This window comes from Pagrus pagrus (genome assembly GCF_965226575.1).
Source record: "Pagrus pagrus genome assembly, chromosome: 11".
Taxonomy (NCBI): domain Eukaryota; kingdom Metazoa; phylum Chordata; class Actinopteri; order Spariformes; family Sparidae; genus Pagrus; species Pagrus pagrus.
Genome location: NC_140195.1, coordinates 12,646,193 through 12,668,117, shown reverse-complemented (window position 1 = coordinate 12,668,117; position 21,925 = coordinate 12,646,193). Strand labels below are relative to the sequence as shown.

General features: G+C 41.6%; 1 protein-coding gene across 1 annotated transcript in view; it reads right to left on the bottom strand.

The window, feature by feature from the left end:
* Positions 1-1,675: 1,675 nt before the first annotated feature.
* Positions 1,676-21,925, bottom strand: part of b4galt5 (UDP-Gal:betaGlcNAc beta 1,4- galactosyltransferase, polypeptide 5) — a 34,930-nt gene continuing 14,680 nt past the window's right edge. The window contains exons 2-9 of the mRNA XM_084367955.1: positions 12,981-13,100; positions 12,595-12,708; positions 11,683-11,810; positions 8,346-8,462; positions 7,957-8,144; positions 7,744-7,866; positions 7,203-7,304; positions 1,676-6,059 (exon numbers count right to left, since the gene is read on the bottom strand). Of these exons, the coding sequence (XP_084224081.1) occupies positions 5,912-6,059; positions 7,203-7,304; positions 7,744-7,866; positions 7,957-8,144; positions 8,346-8,462; positions 11,683-11,810; positions 12,595-12,708; positions 12,981-13,100 (1,040 nt within the window). The 3' untranslated portion in view covers positions 1,676-5,911. The remainder of the gene's footprint in view (positions 6,060-7,202; positions 7,305-7,743; positions 7,867-7,956; positions 8,145-8,345; positions 8,463-11,682; positions 11,811-12,594; positions 12,709-12,980; positions 13,101-21,925) is intronic.

Sequence of the window (21,925 nt, the reverse complement as noted above, 5' to 3'; positions counted from 1 at the left end):
CTAAAGGGCATGTCTCTCCAGTTGATTCTCAGTGTCGAGTGTGTGTAGAGGAGGCACACACACACTCATACGCACAAAGACGGGGGCAAAGAGGAAGTGTGGATGAGTAGTGTGACTCTGTATCACCGAAAGCCACAAATTTAGTTATTCAGCTTTTTCCCGATGCAGATTCCAGTTTAAGGCACTGTGCGGAGACACGCACACACGCAGAGGCGGCGTACAAAGGCAAAAGCGCCACAAATGACATCAAAGCCATTGAGAGGCACAACACTCAAGGGGTGCGTGTGGATGAATTTACAACGGATGTGTATGTGTGTGCTGGCGTGTGTTGGATACACATGCCAAAACAGCTCTCGAGATCTCAAGAGCTGCCCTCTGTGTGTGTCTGACAGCTAAGTGACTCTGGTGTTAGCATACCAAAGCCTTGTGTTTCTCAGAGTCCATTAAGATGTGGCTACTCCAGCCGGGCTCTGTGCCTCTGCCAAGGCTTTCACAGACACTGCGACTACTGTTACACAGCAGCTGAGAAGCAGGGGCATTTCCCCGGGAGGATAAACGGAGGTGTTTGTGCATATTTTCACACACAGTATATAGTGATGATTACAGCCACGGCCCTCTTTTCGTTACATTTTGCCGTGTGGGAAGTGGTGCAACAATGCATTTAAACTCCAATATAGATATCCCGTTCCTTGCCACTTGGCATTTCCTTTTCTGAAAGCGTGATTAAATTATCAGCTGTCACTTCAGTTAACGAGCAGAGATGCGCAGTTAATGTGCTAAATGCCACAGGGCTGGAGCGGCTCTGATTCAATGAATCTTAAGTGACCTCTCTTCGAAGCGTCTCATTTTGCTCCTGGTTTTTCTTCTATGGGTGACAGGCTGGACAATCCCGACAAGCATCATCTTTGTCTCCGGATGTGTACGCACGCACACACACACACACACACACACACACACACACACACACACACACACACACAGAGAGAGAGAGAGAGAGAGAGAGAGAGAGAAACTGTCATCAGAGCACTCACAATGACAAGAGTGGAAAGAGGGACTATTTAAAGAAGTGTGAGGAATCTGGCCCCAAGATGATGGGATTTTGTTGCAAACTGTGGATCACAAGAGCCAAAAACACAGACAATAATCCTCTGTTTGTGAGTGTTTAAGAGGGGACGTGATGCTCTCTATGTCCCTGCCTACACATCGGCATTCAGTCTTCAAAGTACAAGGAAACTTAGTTAAGGATATTTTTAGAGGACAATTTCTCCCATTATACAAAGTTAACAAGATAAGCATTTCAAAACTGAGTACACTCAGTGAACGCCTCCGAATCTTACAGCACTGTACAGACCATACAGGATACAGAAAGTATCAGCAGCTGTTTGAAACTACAATATAATACTCCCAGTGGAGCCCTTTCACTGGACGCTCCGACTGTGGCCAGTTTGTGCTCTTGGTTTTGTATAAGTAATGAAGTGTGAACGAAATGTCCCCTCTACAGCAAGCATGCCTCTGTGCACGTTTACACCCTGTGCAGCAGTATAACCACGTTATTAGTCTCAACATATAAAATGGAGCCACTGACCACACTGTGAGGGAGTGATTGTGCAGAAGAAGGCAGTGGTTCACATAAAATAGATCGACCCCAGCACAAAAAACAGAAGTGAAACTCAGGTGGGGTCGGTATCTTTACAAGTTTCATTTTATTGGTGTACTCTGACAATAACAATGATGGTATAAAAGAAAATCTCCATCATACAAATTTCGATAATCAAAAGATAATATGCCGATACACAAACAGATCCACATAAGGCTGACATCAAGTTTTGACAAGTGGCTTCAAATGGCTTCAATTCAAGGAGAATTCCTCTCCTTACAATCAGAGAAGAGATATTTTAAATTTAGCGGTCTGTATCTTTTTTTTCAATTTTTTTTTAAAGTTAGCTTTCATACAAAAAAATGAATCTGTGGATTTTAGAGTGGATTGTGTCGCTGGTTTGGGTGCCTGTGTTTCATTGCATTGTAAGCATATGGTGTTTTTGGCTGACACGTTGCCATCCTGCAGTGCTTCCCTCCGACCTGCACTATACCCCAACTGCTGTCACTATCAAAGAGACATCACGCGCAGGAACGAGGACACCGAACTTTAATTTGAAGATCGATGCCTACGTCTGCCACGACATGTCTCTTCAACTGCCACAGCATGTGAAGATCAGCGAGGCCTCGGGAGTGCAGAACAGCTCGGATTGTGAGAGAAATCGAGAATTCGTGGAGTAAGGATATTTTTTGTATTTTTACAAAAAGGAGGTGCTGAGAAGCTGTGATGTAAAAACATTGATGTCGCTGTGTAAGCTTCATTAGCACTTAAATGGCACCAGATCAACCCCCGAGCCAAATCCCTCCAAAAGCCTTGTTCTTTATGCTAGCATCTGTAGTGATTTAAGACCTTATAGAATTTCTAAAACACTACACACACACAATATTTACAATGATCATTTTTCTTGATATACACTTTTTCTCAATTTAAATATTTTCGCTTATAAAAAAAAACAAAAAAAAAACACTCGAGTGAAAAAACACTGCAATAAATTAAGAAGCTTTTAAGGCCGCCAGTCTTGTCAGATGCCCAAAGAATGGTAACTTCATTTAAACTGGCACAGAATGGATCAGAGCAGGTGAGATTATGCTAGGACGAAGCCTCTTGAGTGAGCAGCGGGCTCGGTCTTTGTCTGTACTGAGAGCATTTACAGTATATATGACAGGGGCAAGACTAGCCAGCATGCTCTTATCACCACAGAACTCCATTTCCTGTTTTTAAATGAAAAGCAAGAGAGTGCTGACAGATTTGCCCTGGTCACTTCTAACAGAAAAGCCATCTTGTTGATTATGTCGTTGGCTGTAGAAGCTGCTCGTTCTAAGAATATCTACGAGGGCCCTCTTTATATCGAGAGGGCGCTCGAGGTCTGAATATTCACCTGAAACACTCGAACTCAAACCATTTGGCTTTTTCTACATTGTCTGTCTAGCTGCTTAATTTTAGTTAAAGCAATGAAAAAATAAAAGCAGAAAATACAGTGTATCGTGTTAAGTTTCAAGAACTTCAAAAGGAACCTGCGAGTTGTTCGCAACCAGGTCACTAGAGATCACTTTCTTATCAGTGCGGGAAAACAAAATGAAAAGAAAAGAAAAAAAAATCCTCAAAATCTAGATGGAGGACTGAAAGGTTTAGCCATTTCACTCAAACACACATGGAAAAGAAAACGTAACACAAATGCTGCTACTGTCCATGACTTCCACTGAGCACCTCCTGAGTCACTGGCTAGGAGGTAAACACGTGCTTCTGTTTGTGGCAATGAACCAGAAGAACAAATGCACAAATTAGCTTCACCTGGCAAGATGAAAAAGGCAGCATGTCAAAACACAGAATATCTACCCCGCTAATACGCAGGTTGGAACTAGAGATGACAGAGCCATAACATTTTGAGGGATGTTTTGCCTGCTGAGACCAGCCTTTACGATGTTAGGACTGGTTCCAATAAGCAGGTAGAGAGAGAGTCCCTCGAAGGGAACTCTGGAAGGTCAGCACCATTCATTATCAATTAGTATAAAGGAGGTGCTCAGTGGAGGACAGCGACCAGAAGCATTTTCTGATTAGGTGTCTTGCTCTTCCTGTGGTTGTCACACAAAATGGCCTCCTCCAACGTGTCTGTTGAGCAGATTAATACACACCAGGCTACATGTCCGGTTCCATTTCATCAAAACCAGACATGTGTGTCGTGAAGAGGGAAGTCTAAATGAAATGGAACGGCTCCCTCGTTTACACAGACCTGAACCTCACAACCCAACACAATTACACATAACTACAAGTTTCAGTGCATCTAACACAGTCCGTCATATGTCACCGACTAAATCATCACATCAACCGCAAGAAAAATAAAAAACTGAACAATTACAGAAAAATAATCCATAAAAGATCAAATAAATAAAACGAGGTCCTGCCTCTTTGCCTCTATGTCTTATTTCATTGTGGGAACACAACAAATTTGTCAACCACCCACATTTTCCCCAGAAGATACATCATAAGAAATGCATACAAGGCGATTTGTGTGAAATGAAGTAGCTGCATGACTAGAGGACAGACAGTGAGGAGAAAGTGTCTGCAATCTTTTTTTTTTTTCTTTTCTTTGAACGGAACCACGTTTACAGTATTGGGATATTTTACTCAAAGTCAACACTGTCAAACACACGGACCAGAGAGGGGATATTATAGCAACTGCCTGCTGTGTCGATGCACAGTGTTAGGCTGCGCGCCACTGAACAAAACCTCGACTTCGACCATCATCCTGAAGTTTGATTTCCACAGAGAAACTCACTGGCTAAAGCCTGGCCACAAGCGAGCAAAGCTTATCAGTGGTTCACCTAACGTCTTAGATATTCATTTAAATTTTTCCTATCCACGTCTAGATAAAGAAGTGTCAGTTAAAAAAAATAAAGGCAGCCATAGATTGGTTGTTGTAAAGATACAGTTTTCACAGCACCCGCAGTGAAGGAGGGCTGGCTAACAGTATTACAAACACTAGACAATCTGAAAAATAACAAAGCAATAGCTTCTGTAAACACCAGTGACAGTGACAGCGATCAAGTATTCTCTACCTCCAATTCTCTCCAGTAAAAAAAAATGAAGGTGAGTAAACATTAAGGATGCGGGATCTAAAAATAAAACGGCGACGGTTTGTTTCTCCCTGGCCTGGACTCGCGCACCACACACTAAGTGAGGTCTACAGTCGGTCTGTCACAGGTTCAGGTGCTGACATCTCCTCGAGGTCACCCTGAAGACCTTTGCGCTAATGACAGGACACACACAGGCCATTTGCATAGCTCTCCCTCACTTATATACACACGGAAACACACACGCACAGGCTGTGAAAATGGTGGCATGTTTGTGTAGGCAAAGGTGTGTTGAATGTGAAGTTTGCATACGCAGTCACTCCTTCTCTGTAGTCCAATAAGGGTTTGCTAGCACCCATGCTATTGCATCTGTATAGTGAGGAAGTCGGGTCTAAGTTCTGCTGTCGGATATTACAGCTTATTGCTAACAGTGTGAGCATCGCTCTCCAACATACAGCCACTTGCAGGCAGCCAGAACATCCAATGCATCTATGCAAACACAAACATCACAGTTTTTACATGGCATGTTCACAGGACAAACTATAGTTGGGAAGAGATGAAGGTATTAACAGGCTCTCAACTTAGTTAACTATTTCACATACAGTATACATGACTGAAAACACGCACTCTTGTTTTAATATCATTTTCTCTTGTCTCTTCGCTTGCAGATTTGGCATACCTTCTGCAGAACCAGCTGCAAAGTCCACTCGACTTACGTTGCTGTGTGGTCGTGTGTGTGCATGCAAATGTTTTCACAGGTTTACTGCATTTGTTAACATGAGAAGTGCAAGAGCAAAGTAAGAATAATGAACAAATCAAAGCCTCGGGGACCACGTCAGGAATGTGCGCTTGTGCCATGGCCGATTTAAAAAAACAAAAAAAGAAGCACAATAGCGTAGGGCTGAGCTGATTGTTGACTGAATAGAAAATGAATGAATGGATGGATGTTGAAGGCCAAAATGGTGCAAAAGGCATGTGGAGACTTGAACGCTAGATAAGCCCGGATGAGAGGAGTGATGGACTGTGGCACAAGCAAGTGCAGCATTAATCCTTAATTTCTTAAATGATTATTCCAACATACTTATTTGAGTCTCCTTATTTTTTTTTTTTTTTGCATACAAACAAAAACAAAGCAAAGGATCAATCAACTGAAAAGTCCTAAGCAGTGCTGCAACTGGTGAAATATGGCTGATGTCCCAGAGGACTTTGATTCCCAGGTGTTTGCAGTCCAGCTGTGCCTACGTCAGTAGTCAGCTATGGGTGCAAGCTTTCTGCTCAAGCTGACTGTGATGTTGGTGTAGAGAGGCCTCCTGGACACTAGGGGGGAGTAGTTTAGGTTGTTGAGACCATCCACTTTCTGTCTCTCCTTTGAGTGGCGTAGTAGACTATACCTGCAAGAAGAAACAATTGATCAGAGGAGAGGATAAGATAGGATAGGAGAGGAGAGGAGAGGAGAGGAGAGGAGGAGAGGAGGAGAGGAGAGGAGACAGTTTGCTACAGGGCAATAGAGTGTAAGTTTAATATTCAGGTTCGACAAGTTAGACTCAGCAGCAACCAAGCAGTAATAGACAATGAGTTAACTGTTGAGGAACAGGTTTTATCATTCTGCATCCAGTGTTAATAGAAGGCAAAGGTGAGTTGAATTATGTGCTCTCTGGGAATGATTAATCATCAGTTCACTGTAGCGTATTTCCATTTTCCACTCCACTACATTTTGGAGGCAAAGATCATACTTTTGGATACTTTCTACCAACTACATTGATTTGATAACTTTAGTTATGGGTTGCTTGCATGTTGCATCACAACCAAATGAATGCATTTTCAAAAAAAAATATTTTATCGACAATCGGATAAAAAACAAAAAACAAACCGATTCAGGTCGTCTGAATGTCTGATCTGACAATTGGCCAGGCTGATAATTGGTCAACCCATAGTATACAATATTTACATACATGTAAAGTTTATTTTTACTTGTACTTACTTTACTTTTGATAATCAAGTACATTTAATATCAGATACTTAAAGACTTTCATCAAGCACTATTTGATTGACTTTCAATTTTGAAAGAAATATTTTCACACAATATCTTTACTTTTACTCTAGCATGACTTTTGGGTACTTTTTTACAACACTGACAGAATTTCATGACAGTTTTTAGAAGACATTTCTGATATATACAAAGACAAACTTTTACATTTTTATTTTCATTATTTGTATGTTATCTACCCAGTATCAACTCCTTAACATTTCTTATTAACAAATGAAACAAGCATTTACTCCTTTGGCCATTTTAAGTAACTTAGAATTTCAGCAGAGAGAGCATGATCGGAATTCAGCCTTGAAGCATACAAGCACATCACATGCAAAGTCTTGAAATTCTCTCAAAGTCACTGTTCTGGCTGTTCATGTGACTGGCTTACACCACATGAGCCTAAGCCTCATTCCAATTATCAGCTTCAACTTTTAACCAAAGGGTGTGTGTGTGTGTGTGTGTGTGTGTGTGTGTGTGTGTGTGTGTGTGTGTGTGTACCAACCTTCCCAGGAACTGGACTTCCCCGCGATGGTGATGTGGAATTGACATGTATCGTCCCTGGTCTCCGTGCGGTCTACTTACTGTGTAGTTGGCATACCGCACCCTAAAACAAATATTTAATGCTCATTAAGCTCCAGTGTACACAGGCAAGCTCAGCAAGCATAGTCATGTTTTCATAGAAGGCAAAATGATCATATTACCACTGTGTGCAATACGATAGACATACAGATGTAGAAATACATTATGGGAAGGTTTCACAGTAACTGCACACAAACATACAGAAACATTACACAACAATCAGTTAGAGCTGTCGATGTATACTGAGAGCCCTGAGTGTGTACAGCTGCCAGGGAGCTGTGTAGGTGGAGGGAGGGGCAACAATGGTGTATGGAAAAGGAAAAAACAACACAAAAGGTATTGCAAAAGCCTGCTGTGTGCCAACTGACCTAGCCCATCTTTTGAGCAAGCCTAATGTCAGTGATACTGTAAGCTCTGCAATGTCTGTGTGTGTGTGTGTGTGTGTGTGTGTGTGTTCCCCTCACCTGTTCCAGAGGTCATCGTCCTCTCCTCCCCAGCCCCAGAATGCATTAGGAAATCCATTAATCTTTTTGAACTGCTTCACCGTCATGCCGCTGACCCCACCGAAGAACTCATTATATGGAAGCCTAGGGGGGACAATTAGATATATTAAATTGGTATTAAGTAAGGGATACATTTGCTGTGTATACGCCTATAGAGACAGAATCAGGGCTCACATGTAGGAGTACTTGTCAAGTTTGACCGCAAAGTGTCGGGGCATGTCTGTGCAGCCGTAGTAGTTTCTGTCGTTCTCCATGAGGTGGTCCACATCGTGGAAGATCAGACAGTCCCAGTCCAGGTCCTTCATGGCCTCCTTGAAGCCCACGTTGAACAACATGGCTCGGTTAAAAGGCTCCGTGCCCCCCTAAAGAAAAAAATGAGATATTTTCATATTATAATAAATTCCTTTCTTGTAGGGTGTCATCTAAAAGCTTGTTTTGCACATCCATTTCAACCTGCTATCTGCTGTAAAACACAGACATTATTATTAGCTGAGAACAAAACTCACTTTCAGTAAGTGTTTGGACTTTAAACAAGGGAATCTGTCAGTTAGGTGTGTGCATACCTGCTCTATGAGATAAAAGGCAAACTGGAGTCTCTGTTTCTGTAGCACTGGCACCAGGTGTCTCATTAGAATGGGTAAGTGTTCATGTCGGTTCCTGAATGGGACAAGGATTGCCACCTAAGGGACACAAAATGGATAATAGATCAATGTAGATGAAATGACATGCACATAAATGTGTGTACAACAAAAGGGACGTTTCCACCCACAGCACTCAGAACTTTTGGTTCCAAGGAAGTACTTTTCCGTGAAGTAGAAGCAAATTTAGTCTGCTGACATTTGTAAAAGTGACGTCTCTTTTTACGTCAGTTTTTTGCGCAATTTTAAGAGTCAACAATATCATCGCTCCATCTTTCAGATATTGTCTTTGTAACTCCACGATGATGTGTTGAAGCACAATGGACGAAAAACAAACTGGTTTACAGCAAGGAACCTAAAAAAGAAGTAAGCACCAAAGCATGACTGAGTCTTGCTTTGGTGCCAGACTGTAGTGTCGGCCCTATTCAAGTCTACGGGAGATGCTTTGAGAAACACACTAAAATCCAACATATCTACGTCGTTTGACTTCTGATGAAGAAATGCTGACATAAAATGAAAGAACACACTTCAGAGAGTAGGTAAATGATGCATGTTGTTTGTTCCTTCACTTCGTTTGGGAAAGGCTCCTGTTCGCAGGAGTCTCATCAGCAATATTTGCTCGTATCTGCTCCATTTGATCACCGTCAATCATTTTGAAAAAACAATCTGTGGTTGACCCTCTGACGTGTGTTCTTTCATTTTCTGACATTTCTTCATCAGAAGTCATGTGACGTAGATATGCTGGGTATCAGTGTGTTTCACCATGCATCTCCCGTATACTTCAACACAGCTGTCACCACAGTCTGGCACCAAAGCAAGATTCAGTGACGTTATGACCCTTACTTCTTTTTTAGGTTCCTTTGTTTTAAAAATGGTGGTCAAATTAAAATGCTGAACGAATAGTCAAAATGTTCAGCGCTGCTAACCCCACCCATAATGTTCCTGTACTTTTAGAAATGACAACCCCCTGTGAAGGGACTTTGTTGGGGTAAAATAATGTCCCAGTACTTGAGTTAGACCCTGGTCCCTGCAGTGGAAACGTATTGAGTTCCTCCAAAGGTTCATAGTCCCTGTGAAAGTTCCTGCAGTGGAACTGGGCTAAAGTAAACTGTAATATAGGCACAACGTGAATGTTTCTGAGTGTTGTAATCGCTCAGCACCCACTGGGTGTGGGTGAAGACAGTGCCAAACCACAGTAATTACCATAAAGACTCATGACAAATATGCGGCAGGTTATTGAAATATCATTTCTACAATGAGATCTGGCATGCATCAATCATAGGAGCACCGAGGCACTAAATGTCTATGGTGTTTATTTTTCCCCACAGAGCAGTCCCGATGACAGCCCCTGCTTTTCAGCTTCTTTTGAAACTCAATAAAAGGTAAAACTGTCACAGCAAGGAACAAAAAAGCAGCGAAATGGAAAACAATGTATTACTAAGAACGAGAAACTACTGAGGTGATGAGAACGATAGATTTGCTGGGAAACAAAAGAGGGTGATAAAGATCTGGTGGTCAAAAAAAAAAAAAAAAGTCCCTCAGGGCAAATGAATGTGAGGGACAGACAGACAGATGGCAGGCACGATTCCACTGTTGGACCAAAAAACAGAGTGATAATAAGGGGCTGGTGGATGAGGCTGGTTCAAGCATGAAACAGAGCTGCAGGGCACACAGAAAGGGTTGAATTCATGTTTTTCATAATACTTAGTGACATATGACTGCATGTGTACATTTTTTTGCATTTGAATGTGGGACAGACCAACTGCATCATCCTGATTTGCACCGTGAGCAACAGTATCAGCAGGCGAGTGGTTGTAAAAGCATGTATGACACATACTGTACTTTTCACATGGGACATGTGTTAGACATGCCGGTTACTGAATTTGCACATCATTGGACTGTGAATGCTGCAAACTTCCAGAATTGGACATGGATTACTGTCACCACCATTACTTCTGTCTCTCTCTCATGCACTGTGGGATGTTTTCATCTATTAAATTCAATGTGATCGGCTGAGGTTTGGAGACATTTTGACAACATGCAAAGACTTTTCTACCTCATTTCTACCTGCTGCCATTGGCCTTTAAAATAACTTAATGTGATGTGATCTTTTGTATTTATTGTTGTATTTTCTTTCTTGTTTTTTGATATTGTTGCCTGATTGTGGTGACTGCTGGCAGTACAACAAATTGCACCTTGGAGATGAATCCAAACGTCAACCCTCTGGACTTCATCAAGGTTGCGTGGACATGAGACTGCAAGGCAAATATAAGCAGCTGATTGATAGGCCTGAAAACTACAATAACAAAATGCATTTCATAACTTCTACCTCTTTTGATAACCTCTTTGATGACCTCTTTGGAAGACTACAATAATAAAATGCATTTTGATTACCCTTACAGCCTATACAACATATTTCCTTAAGTAATTGTTTCACACATTCATAATAAGTGTCCGCAACCTAAGCGGACACACTCATAGTCTGCAGGAAGTTGACTTGATGGCCCTTGTGGACTGGATGAATTGTGTGTTTGGACATTTCTCAGCACTCGTGTGCTTCCCGCGAATGCTCCTGCAAAGTCAGAGAGTTTGCAAGAGCGGTGAAGTCCAGACATTTGGATACAGTCAAAGATACCTTGAACCTAAAGCAATACAAATTTATGCAAAATATTTGACAGCAATGTCCATTTCTGAGAAGGACATGGTACGTCTTATTTACAGAGTTGTTGGGAAAACTTTAGCATAATGTAATTTTCAGTTAAACTGCTCACTACAAGATCTGTGTTTTAGCATATGTGATAGTGACACTTTATTTGGAAAAAATACCGTATATTTCTGTAATCTTAGAGCACACTGAGTTCTGATTTGTGTTTAACTGCAATTTGTATTGCCAAACTACAGCAAATTATACTGAAAATATCCAAAAAGATGGCTAACGAACTGTAACATACAGATTGGTGACAAATTACAGGATTAACACAATGGCTGTGGGATACAATGAGCTGACAGAGGAGCTTCAAAGCCCCCTTACAGTTTATTCTGCAAGTCTCTGAACTCTGTGGAAGGGATGAACCATTGCTCTCAAACATTTCCCAGAGGTGTTTTGCAAGGAGATCAGGATCATTTTCATGCTAAAACCATTCACTGACCCCTCGCGGCATGCATTGAAGCATCTGCATTGTGTGCCTCAACTCCCCCGTCTATGTATCCCACAGTGCTTTTCAGCCAACACTCCTCTTAACAAAATCCCATCCACACTTACCTTCCAGCGAGGTAAACAGTCGTCGGGCTTCCAGTAGCCTCCTGGGGCTATGCTAGGCTCTCCCTCCAGCAAGGATCTCTCCACTTCCTCCAAAGATACCTCACTCATATTCACCTCCAACCTGCCCTCTGTGTGTGTCGGGGGAGAAAGAGAGAGGTAGAGGAAAAGGAGACAGATTGTGTGAGCCAGAAATAGCCACGAGAATAAGGAAGCGAGAAAGAGAGAGAGCCATGACGGGCATGTGAATAAGAGAGAACAGAGAGAAATGAGAGGAAAAGATTAAAGGAATAAAATGTTAATGGCAATAGAAAGAGAAAAGGAGATGGAGGGAGGAGGGGACAGAAGAACAACGCTCGTCAAAGCCTGTAACACTAGAGCAATCTGGGGCACAAATGGCCTGTTTAAGCTATTCTGTGCCATTACAACATATTTGCATGCACAATCAATCAAAGCTGAAATAAAAACACAAGTTCTCAACCGTTCAGCGACTCATTATAAGAGCAAATACGTACACAAGCATAATGAAAGTTCACTTAAGGCAACATTTTTCAAGGCCAAGAAAAGCTGAAGAACTATTACAAGTTTTTCTCAAACTTTCCGTTACTGCAGCACCTTGCAGGGTATCAGACAGCCACTGATACCCTCCATATTACTGAATGTCTCTTTAAGATCCAACTCCCAAAAAGTACAGTCTGTGCCGATTGGTCAGCTCAGTGGCCTGAGAAGGCACCGTTACCATTATTTTGCATCAGCTCTGCCAGCAGGAGCTTGCTGTGGGCGGTGACTGTATAGTTGTGACATCACAACCTTTACAGAAAGTCCTGACGTATTTATATAGCCCCTAAACTTGCATTTATAATAAATTTAAAAAAGACATGGGAATTTGAATCAAAACATTAACAGTGCACTTACTCATGGAGAGCAACCTCTCGGGGCAGACCTGAGAGGGGAGGTAGGTGAAGTCTTCAGGGAGGTATGTGGTGGGAGGAGCATCACTCTCACTCACGTTGAAGTCATAAGAATAATCTGCATTCCACACACATACATATAAAACCATCACCACCAGCGGCAGTTTAAACCAGACTTTATCTTCATACTCTATTTTTTCTTTCTATGCTTTTATATCTTATTGTTCATCAAGCTAAGTGCTCTAAACCCTTGAGTGAGTCATAGCAAACCTAGGGGTGATTCAAGGACAACAGCTTTACTTTCTTTACTCAACCCGGGTGGAAACTGTTCATGTCCACATAACTAAGCGTTCAAAATACATCTCGGTGTGTAAAGGTGTACATTCTTACCTGTGCCATTGATGCTGTATGCCCCCCTCACCACCTGCTCCAGAACCTGAGCCCCGATGTTCTTCACGTTCTCTCTGATCTGGATCCCTCTGGCTTGGACCATGAACACATACTCATTCACTGTAGACAGAGGGGGGGAAAGGATGGAGAGTTTAGCCATGTTATTCTTGGACACATGGTGAAAGTCACATTAGTAAAAAATGGAGGAAAGCAGGAAGGGTAAACAGCATGAAACAGAACCTCCTTAGGCTTATCAGCGTATGATAGTGCATACATGCAAACAGCTATTTATAAAAGGTAAATAAACAAAACAGACATCCTTATCTTCAAAAATTTTTAAACTAATGACAAACATTTCCTCCTTTCATTCCTCCTCCTTGTGTGCGAAACAATCTCGAACAATGTTCATGTTTGCCATGCTCTTCTACTTGACCTGAAGAAAACCAAATGATCTGCCTTGGTGACATAGCGAGGGGACTTCTCCTACCAAAAATGAAGGGCTTTCATGAAAGAAGAAGAAAGTTGCAACTCAAACTAATTTAAGTACTGAGAAGTAATCTGAAGTGACTTGTTGGTTGACTATTTTCAGTGAATATGGAGTCCTGCAAAGAGGAAGCGCTGAAAGTTTAATTCTGTGTTTCAGTCCATCTGCAAAACACCATGATATGCATTAAAATTGTGCAATGTTTGCAATGCACATTTCAGTGCACAAAAGTGACCCGCAACATCCTCAAATCATGTTTGAAATATCTCACCACAGCTGTTCAGTGGATTGGCAGGTGCCAATGAGGAGCGGTGCATGGTACCAAAGATAGGGCAACGGTCTAACTGTGAGCAACCCTCGGTCCTAGCTAACCCCATTCTCACGCCTACATCTCAAACGCAGGCTTGCACAAGCATGTGCATGTACTGTAAAAAGCTGTGGGTTCCACATTCTCTAGAATTGTGATTCACACAAGCGTCTGATGTCAAACCATCACCGGAGGCAAAAAAAACGACCGTTTATCAAGAAACTCCTGGAATAACTTGACTACAACTCCTGTTTCTTTATTTGGCGCAGCATGCCAGCACGATGCTGCCAAAGTGATGGATCTGTGCCTCAGTGAATCTGTATCCAACTGCACAATCTCTGGCCGTTAATCCAATCAGTATCTATCTTAAAGCAATCCCAATATGATCCACACCCTTCTGCGGATGAACGTAGATGTGTGTCTGCGTGCATGCTCTGGTGCACGTGCATTCATACGGCTGAGCTAGAAATCTACAGGATGTGATTTGTCATTAGTAATTGTATTACAGTTTCCATCACATTCATCTTGTTTTGTACAAACTGCCGGGCTTGCAGGACTAGAGACTAGTGGCTAAGCGGTAACTGAAATCAATGTTCTCATTTTACCTCTGCAACACGCAAATATCACAGTGCAGCCGAAGCAAATCTGCAAAGGATAATAATAATAATAATGAAAAAGGAAAATAAGAAACACAGACTAATGTAGATCCTGTTCAGCCTCGCTGTCGCACATGCAGAAGTGGATCAACAGACACACATATCCTGCATGCACAAATCCACACTCACACTTTCACTGATGCCCTTGTGAGGCGCCATATGATGGAAAAATGCTAAGAGGCTTCTGGAGTGTGATCCAGTCCTGCAGGCACCAACATATTTTGACATGTTGGTTATCTCCTAGTCATGCCTGCCAAACATATTGAGATCTATGTGTCTCACTACCAGGACAAATTGCGGCTACAAATCTGCTTTACATGTATGCACAGCACCACACTGACCCACTTCATTGCCTGCAGAGCAAAGCAAACCACAGCCTCAGCCTGGTATTTAATGTGAAATATCTCACTTGAAAAAAATTTTCAGAAAGTCAGTTGTTTGATTCTTTCAAGTCTCCGAGCGCAGAGATGAAGAATGCAAACACTGTACAACAAAGCAGCGTGCATACAATCCTCTCTGAAAATGTGCACTCTACAGAGCGGAGTAATGGTTAGTGCTGAGGTATTCAAGGCTACAAACTGTGACAAATGCAATTAAACATGAGAGACCTTGAGTTTGGAGGAAGCTAGCGTGGTAGGCCGCAACACAAGGCCATTAGCGCTGGCTGGACATGTAAGCAAAGGGGATGCATGTGCACACACATGCACACACACACACACATACACATACACATACACACAAAGCATTCTGATGCAGCACTGGTGAGGTGCATGGCATTCCTGCATAACTACTTGATACGTATGTCCACCCACAAGCGCACCCCCACTGCTTCTCATCCTATCAGAAACCCCCCACTGGAACCCATCAAGCATGACATAAGACCTTGAACAACCTTGTCCTGTATAACTCTCACAGAACAAGCTTGTCTGCATGCCAAGCCCGGCCCACCTCTCTTTTCCCTCTCTCTCCCCCTTTCCACTTATCCGTCCTTCCCTCTATCTCCCCTCTTCATCTCTCTTCGCTGCCGTCCCCGTGTGATGTGGTTTGTATCAGTTGCTGTCAAGTCTGTTTGTTCCTATCGTTTAAGTAAACAATCCAAATGATGGATTGCAGGCTTTCGATTCCAGGCACAGGCCCTGCACCCGTATTGTACTATAACTGAGGTTAATAGAATAAAGAAAAAGGCGACTAACAAGCAAAAAAGGAAACACACACACACACCCTACTCTGCTTTTCCTCTGAAAGGCAATTAACTCTACATTGATAGCTCAGCAGTGGGAGGTGATCGGTCCCGTTCTGGTAGCTCCCTGATAAGAGCTGAAAGGCTGTTTTTTCTCCCAGAAGAAATGGCTCCTGCATGCACACACACAGTGATACACCATACATTCACTCATAGCTTTCAGGGTTTAAAGCTGTCACTTGCAGAAAGGGTCATTTTTACTGCCACCGTGTATCAGTGACACGCACAGAGCCACACATGCATAAAGATATCCAGGAAGTAGGGCACTATGGGTGCAGATGCATCACTCCTCAGCCAATGCTGCTGAATGTGTAAAATGTCGGCGCAGAAGCTGAATTAATGACACCATCAGTAGTGTAACACTCTAAATTGGCCATAGATGATTTAGCGGACCGTTTCAACACGCTATTGGAAAGTAAACGGCCAGTTACTCAAAGCATTAGCACTAAATCTCTCACAATTAACTGGAACAACCACTGTAATTTGAGCGTATTGATTTATTGAGGATTGACATGAGATGGAGATGAAGAGCATTTCTGATTGGACGGAGGTTGATTTTTTTTTAAACACGTGTGTTCTTTTTGAACCGTTACTGGATCTGATCCGAAGGGGGCCGGTCTCTTACCTCCTCTGACCTTCTGCAAGTGATGCCGAGAAACCCTGAGGCCGTGGTGGATCAATACGAACGCACACGGCTGCCTCTCGGTCAATACACAAACACACACACACACACACATATACGAGCACATACGAGTTATACATTTCAGTATAAAATCAGTTTATGACTTTGAGAGTTAAAAATAAAAACCTCTATTATCTGACGTTTAAATTTCTGGCACAAATTATCATCTTGACCACTTTTGTTTTTATCACTGTGTAAATAAACCACAGTTTTTCTGTGATTTTCTGCACAAACAGGTTTCTTGCACTAGAGGAAAACTTGTACCAGTTCAGTTCGTCACTCGCATCCTGTTTGTTGATCAGCATCAAAACCACTGTAACCAAAGATCGCACACACTCACACACACACACGCACACACACACCTCAATATAATATTCTTGTAGGTTATTATTGAGTGTTTCAGAGTCAGGCAATGATCCCTAAGGGGTGCCTGAGTTCATTGAGTATTTTAACAAAAATATTGCTAAAAAAACTAACATCACTCCTTAGAGGAATTCATCTACTCTTGGAGAGTCTTAGTTCAAGAGTATCTGGACAAGACGTACAGCTGGTTTTCTGTGGAAATCAACACCATTGTTGCCGTGGCAAACATGAAGGCTGTACCACATCTGGAAATGTGCACAGCTCTGGTATTTATAAATATTTGAGTTTCTGAAGAGATGCCGTTTCCATGATAAACATTGGCAGATAAGACATTTTAAAATTGACAAGGAGAGAACAAAGTTCATCAAACAAAGTCTTGTATTTATCTCATCTTGCATTCCGCCATGGACAAAAAAACAAAAAACCACTACTTTCCGAGGTGGAATGTGTCACTTCCTTTTTCACTCGTCTGCGCTTTTAGTCACTCACTCTTATCCGTGTCTTTATTTATCCAACCCTCTCCCTCTTCATCATATCTTGCCACCTCCTTCCCACCCTCCCCCCACCGCTGCTGTTGTCATGGGTAACTTAAGCTTATGTAAGCAGCGATGTGTAATGCTTTCCCGAGGGGCCATTCTGTGCACACCTCGAGAGACACATAGATGCAACGACATGAAGTTGCCGCATCATCTTTGGGTAAAAAGAGAACACATCAGGCGAGGACGACAGAGCTGCCACTAGAGTAAATCCTTGTGCTTTGAAACGTGTTTGTTGAGCTCCCTTAGGAAATTGATGTTCATTGATTATTTAAATGTTAATAAAGAATCAGTTTAATTCATTTTATTTCATTTCAGACCCATGAGTAGGGTTAATGTTACAAAAAAGAATGATTATCTATTCTCAAAGTGGACAAATAAGCTCTTAAAATAGAGTTGCCACAACTCTTATACCTCACACAATTTTCATTTAGTAAATGACATGAATTTAGAATAAGTCAAGATTCTTGACCCCTCTTCCTCTAACTACAGCTTAAATGAGAATTTATTTGATCGGTTATCCAATATTTATAAATTCAGGAAGCCCTAAACATCATGGGTCAAACACCATTTCCTCCGCTTTCCTGTGATAACCACCTAAATATTATTTGTTTTCTCAAGAAGTTATTTATTATGTCAATATCATGGAATAACAAATGTTGCTTTCCCAAGATAATGTCATCATTTATCATGAGATAATGACTTCACAAGATTCATGAGAGTGGATTATCACGCACATACTGCTCTGTGTGGTGGGTTTTGGGAGTTTCAAAGCAACCTTTTCATGAACTTTTGCCATTTGAATGTTAAACCTTTTGATTTGACGTGGCGGTGTTTACATTATGGCTTCTGTAAGGTATAGGTGTAACAGCAGTATTATTATGTAGCTCTTGTACCACATGGACCTTTTAGAGTGAGATACTTCTGAGGAGGAGCTGGCTGGATTGTTTGTTATGCAATGTATGCAAGTCTGTGACGGATATAATAACAGTGTAAGCAGCTAAAAATCCTTTAATTGTTAATTCTGCGTAGGGACAGAATGAAACTAAGTCTTGCATACAGTGATCAACCCGAGGCAGATGTGTTTCTGTCCAGTAGGCTACAACCTCTCGCTGGCTTACTACCCACATTTTGTTTGAATGGAAAGGGCTAATAAAGTATTAACATTAATAAATAGCACTATAGTACAGCCTGATGCATCCATCAATAATTGATACTCCTTGATCTGACATTTTTTTCAGCTTAAATCAGTTGCTACACTTGTCAAGATGCCATGCATGCATGCTCACAGGGCGCTCCTGATCTTATAAACAGTAGGCTATTTAAAAAAGTGTTAACAGGCTATAAGTGATAACAGAGCGCGACCTTTGCTTTCTCGCAAAAATAGGTTTGTTTATCGCGTTATCTCGGGATAACAAAGCTCTTTTTATTTGGATAACAAGATAAATAAATCAGTTTTCACAAGAAAACGTAAATATTGTTTTTGGCAAAGAAACAAAAGAAGAAGAAAAAACAGAAAATCAACTAAATCATCATCATTAAGCATAACAATCAGAAAATGTTTGTTATTTTGCCTGATAAACTGTTTACACAATTCATTAACCATCAAAATTGTTATTAATCATTTTTCTGTGCATTTGGGATAATGAAGGCATTAATTGCGATTTAAGCTCCAATCAGCATTTAAATGTAATCAAACATTTAGATTTTTCTTGGGTTACACACAAGCCTTGTGTGTTTACTACTCATTATATAATATACATGCATTTGTTAGCTCACCAAAACAACTGTCCATTCATTCCACACATGTTTAATTTGCATGGTGCATCTATGACCTGCACTTTTAACACTATACATCTCTCTTTCTCGTTTGTCATGTGGTACTCCCAATTAGTCAACAGGAAGCTGACATTCACAGTCAAGTTGTCAACAACTGGACATAGTCCTCAGTTCACCACAGGAAGGGAAATGAAGCGGTTAAGAGCAAAGACGGAGGATGGATGTATTAGTGTTGACGTACTCACACTGTACAAGGGGAGCCATGTGCAGTCTATACGACCAAAATAAACGGATAAAAATATATACATTTTATTGTGCAAATCTGTTTTCTGCTTGTTAACTTACAGAAACATGCCGACATAAACACAAGCAGTCACTGATGCTAATGAGGACAGTATTAGTACAGTGCTAGTTATGGTCACAAGGCACTTGGTCATAAGTGGATCATGAGACTTCCTCCAAACCACACAGCTGCTCTGTACATGGGCGCGCACACAGGCCCTTTCGCACCACACCCAGACTGTGTGTGTCAGACCACTACAATGACAGGAAAAACCGTCAAGGATGCATTAACCAGAACCCTCGTCACGTGCACAGGATTTCAACAAAAAGTTCCCGAGAGCTTGGTCCTTCCATTGGTCTGGAGTACATAAACAGATTGGCTGGCTGACAGACAGGAGATAGAGAAAGTAAGAGTGCATACCGGCCCAAAAAAAACAAGAAACCCTCAAAAGACAAGATTCTCAGAGCAGATGTCTCTTTGACAGGCTGAGTACTCTTCATTCATTGCAACATAAATGACGTCAGCACTTATCACAGTCTCTGGCATCCTGCCCACTTCCTGAGAGCATCCAAACCACTCCCCTCCCCCTTTTCTGCGCTTCCTCTTGGCCGGCAACATTTCATTAATTCATTCAAAAGTCATCTGTCTCCCAAATATTGTTCTTCTGTGATGACCCATAAAATCTTCTTCGACTGATTTATTTTATCCTCTATTTCGTATGTATTAAATTCTTGTGTGTGATCTGCAATATTGGGTGACAGTAAGAGCACATTCTCTAAAGTCCCTGTATGTCAACAGAGAAAAAGACTGAACAAATCACCTGTGTGCACCAAACTTGAGAAATGTAGAAACTTCCCCAAACGAAACTCCTACATACTGTAGGCTGCTGCTCATCACTGCGCTGCTTTTTGTTGCACACATATGCATGACACATGATGCTCACCACTGGGATTTCAGATATTAGCGTGATTGCATAATCTGAGGTCAGACTCTTCAACTCTTCCACTGTCAGGTCAGGACGAGCCTGGAACCAGCATATGATTGTTTCGCTTAAAATAAATAAATTGATCATCAGTTAGTTGGCCATTACATTTCTTTCAATCAACTAATTGACAATTCACTAATTATGCAGCTCTAATGGCAAAAAATATATAAATATATATATAAAAAAATATATATATGTATAAATGACCCAGCACTGCTAACAACAGAGTAGCTACAGAGTGCTAAATCAATTCAAACTAGCTGCTAGGCATAAATTATGCATATGTGTGACATGGTGACGTAGTGTGACGTAGTCACAGAATTAAAGGTGAGACTACTGACGAGGTGTTTAAGGAGCAGTGTTCTCTGTAGGAGAGAGGAGCTTCTGTTGGTTTGGACTTTCAAGATCTTTTACACACAAGAACCCATATAAAACACTGAAGGAAAGGAAAAAAATGAAAAAAGCATAACACATCTTTAAGTATGTACAATTCTAATAGTGACAATTCTATTTACACTGATTGTGAGAGACAAAAGAGTCAGGTTAATTAAACCTGGCAGTCCGGACTTGTAATTTTAAACTCAGCATGGCAGATGCCAGGCGTTTTGGTGTGCCAACAGACATGACGAAGCATCGCCTGTGCTGGAGGCTTACCGCATGTCTAAAATTACTGAAACCATGACTGCAAATGAATAGTTAAACCTGGTGATGTTGTACGTTTCACGTAAGTAGAGCATATGTGCAACTACTGTATAGTCTAAAGAGTCTTAAAATGTAGTTCAGCTTGACTGTATAACAATGAATATCATGGAAGAGAAGTGCAAGTGAACAGGAAGGGGTGGAAACATGGACGAATACTTTAAAACAAACAGCCCTCCTCAGTGCTGCAGTTACTGTAACTGATTCATATAATCTAGCCGTCGGTCTGGATACTTTTTAATAAAAAGGAAGAGGGCCTGACTTCCGTCTTCACACCTCTTTACTGTATTCAGATTGTAATGTTGGTGTCAAACGCAACCTCCTCACAGACACTTCCTTTTTCGCTAAGCCATTAGCTTTAAAGCTGTTTTGAACTGCCCTGGTTGATCAATGATGCTAATCGATTGATGAACCTCCAGACAGAAAAAAAAAAAACGTCTGCTGTCTTTGCTGAGGAGTGCAGAGGAGCACACTGAGGAGTGTTGACCTATGCGCCTAAATACCAAAGATAAACGGGAGATAAAAAAATGTCTCTCATCGTGACATGTTATGTCTCTCTGAAATAACATATCACACTCGGACACAGTACACACTAACACATGCCAGCAGGGACAGCATGGAGGCTAGTTTGAGGTCATTTTTGGTCTTGCACTGTTCACTGTGCCCCTCCATCTGCTCTGCTGTCCCAAGTGTGTTTGTGTGTATGTGTATGTGTATGTGTGTGTGTATGTGTGCGTGTGCGTGAGTGAGCACATGTCTGCCCGTTTGCGTGCATGTGTGACCCTCCCCTGAGTCACTGTGTCTGCCGAGCAACTACATGGCAGAGAAACTCAGGGACCAGACGCAATGAGGAGATTTACATAAATGACACAGTGGTGCCAGGACCCCTTGTTTTCATTCTGCTGCGAGCAAATACTGGAAAACGAATCTG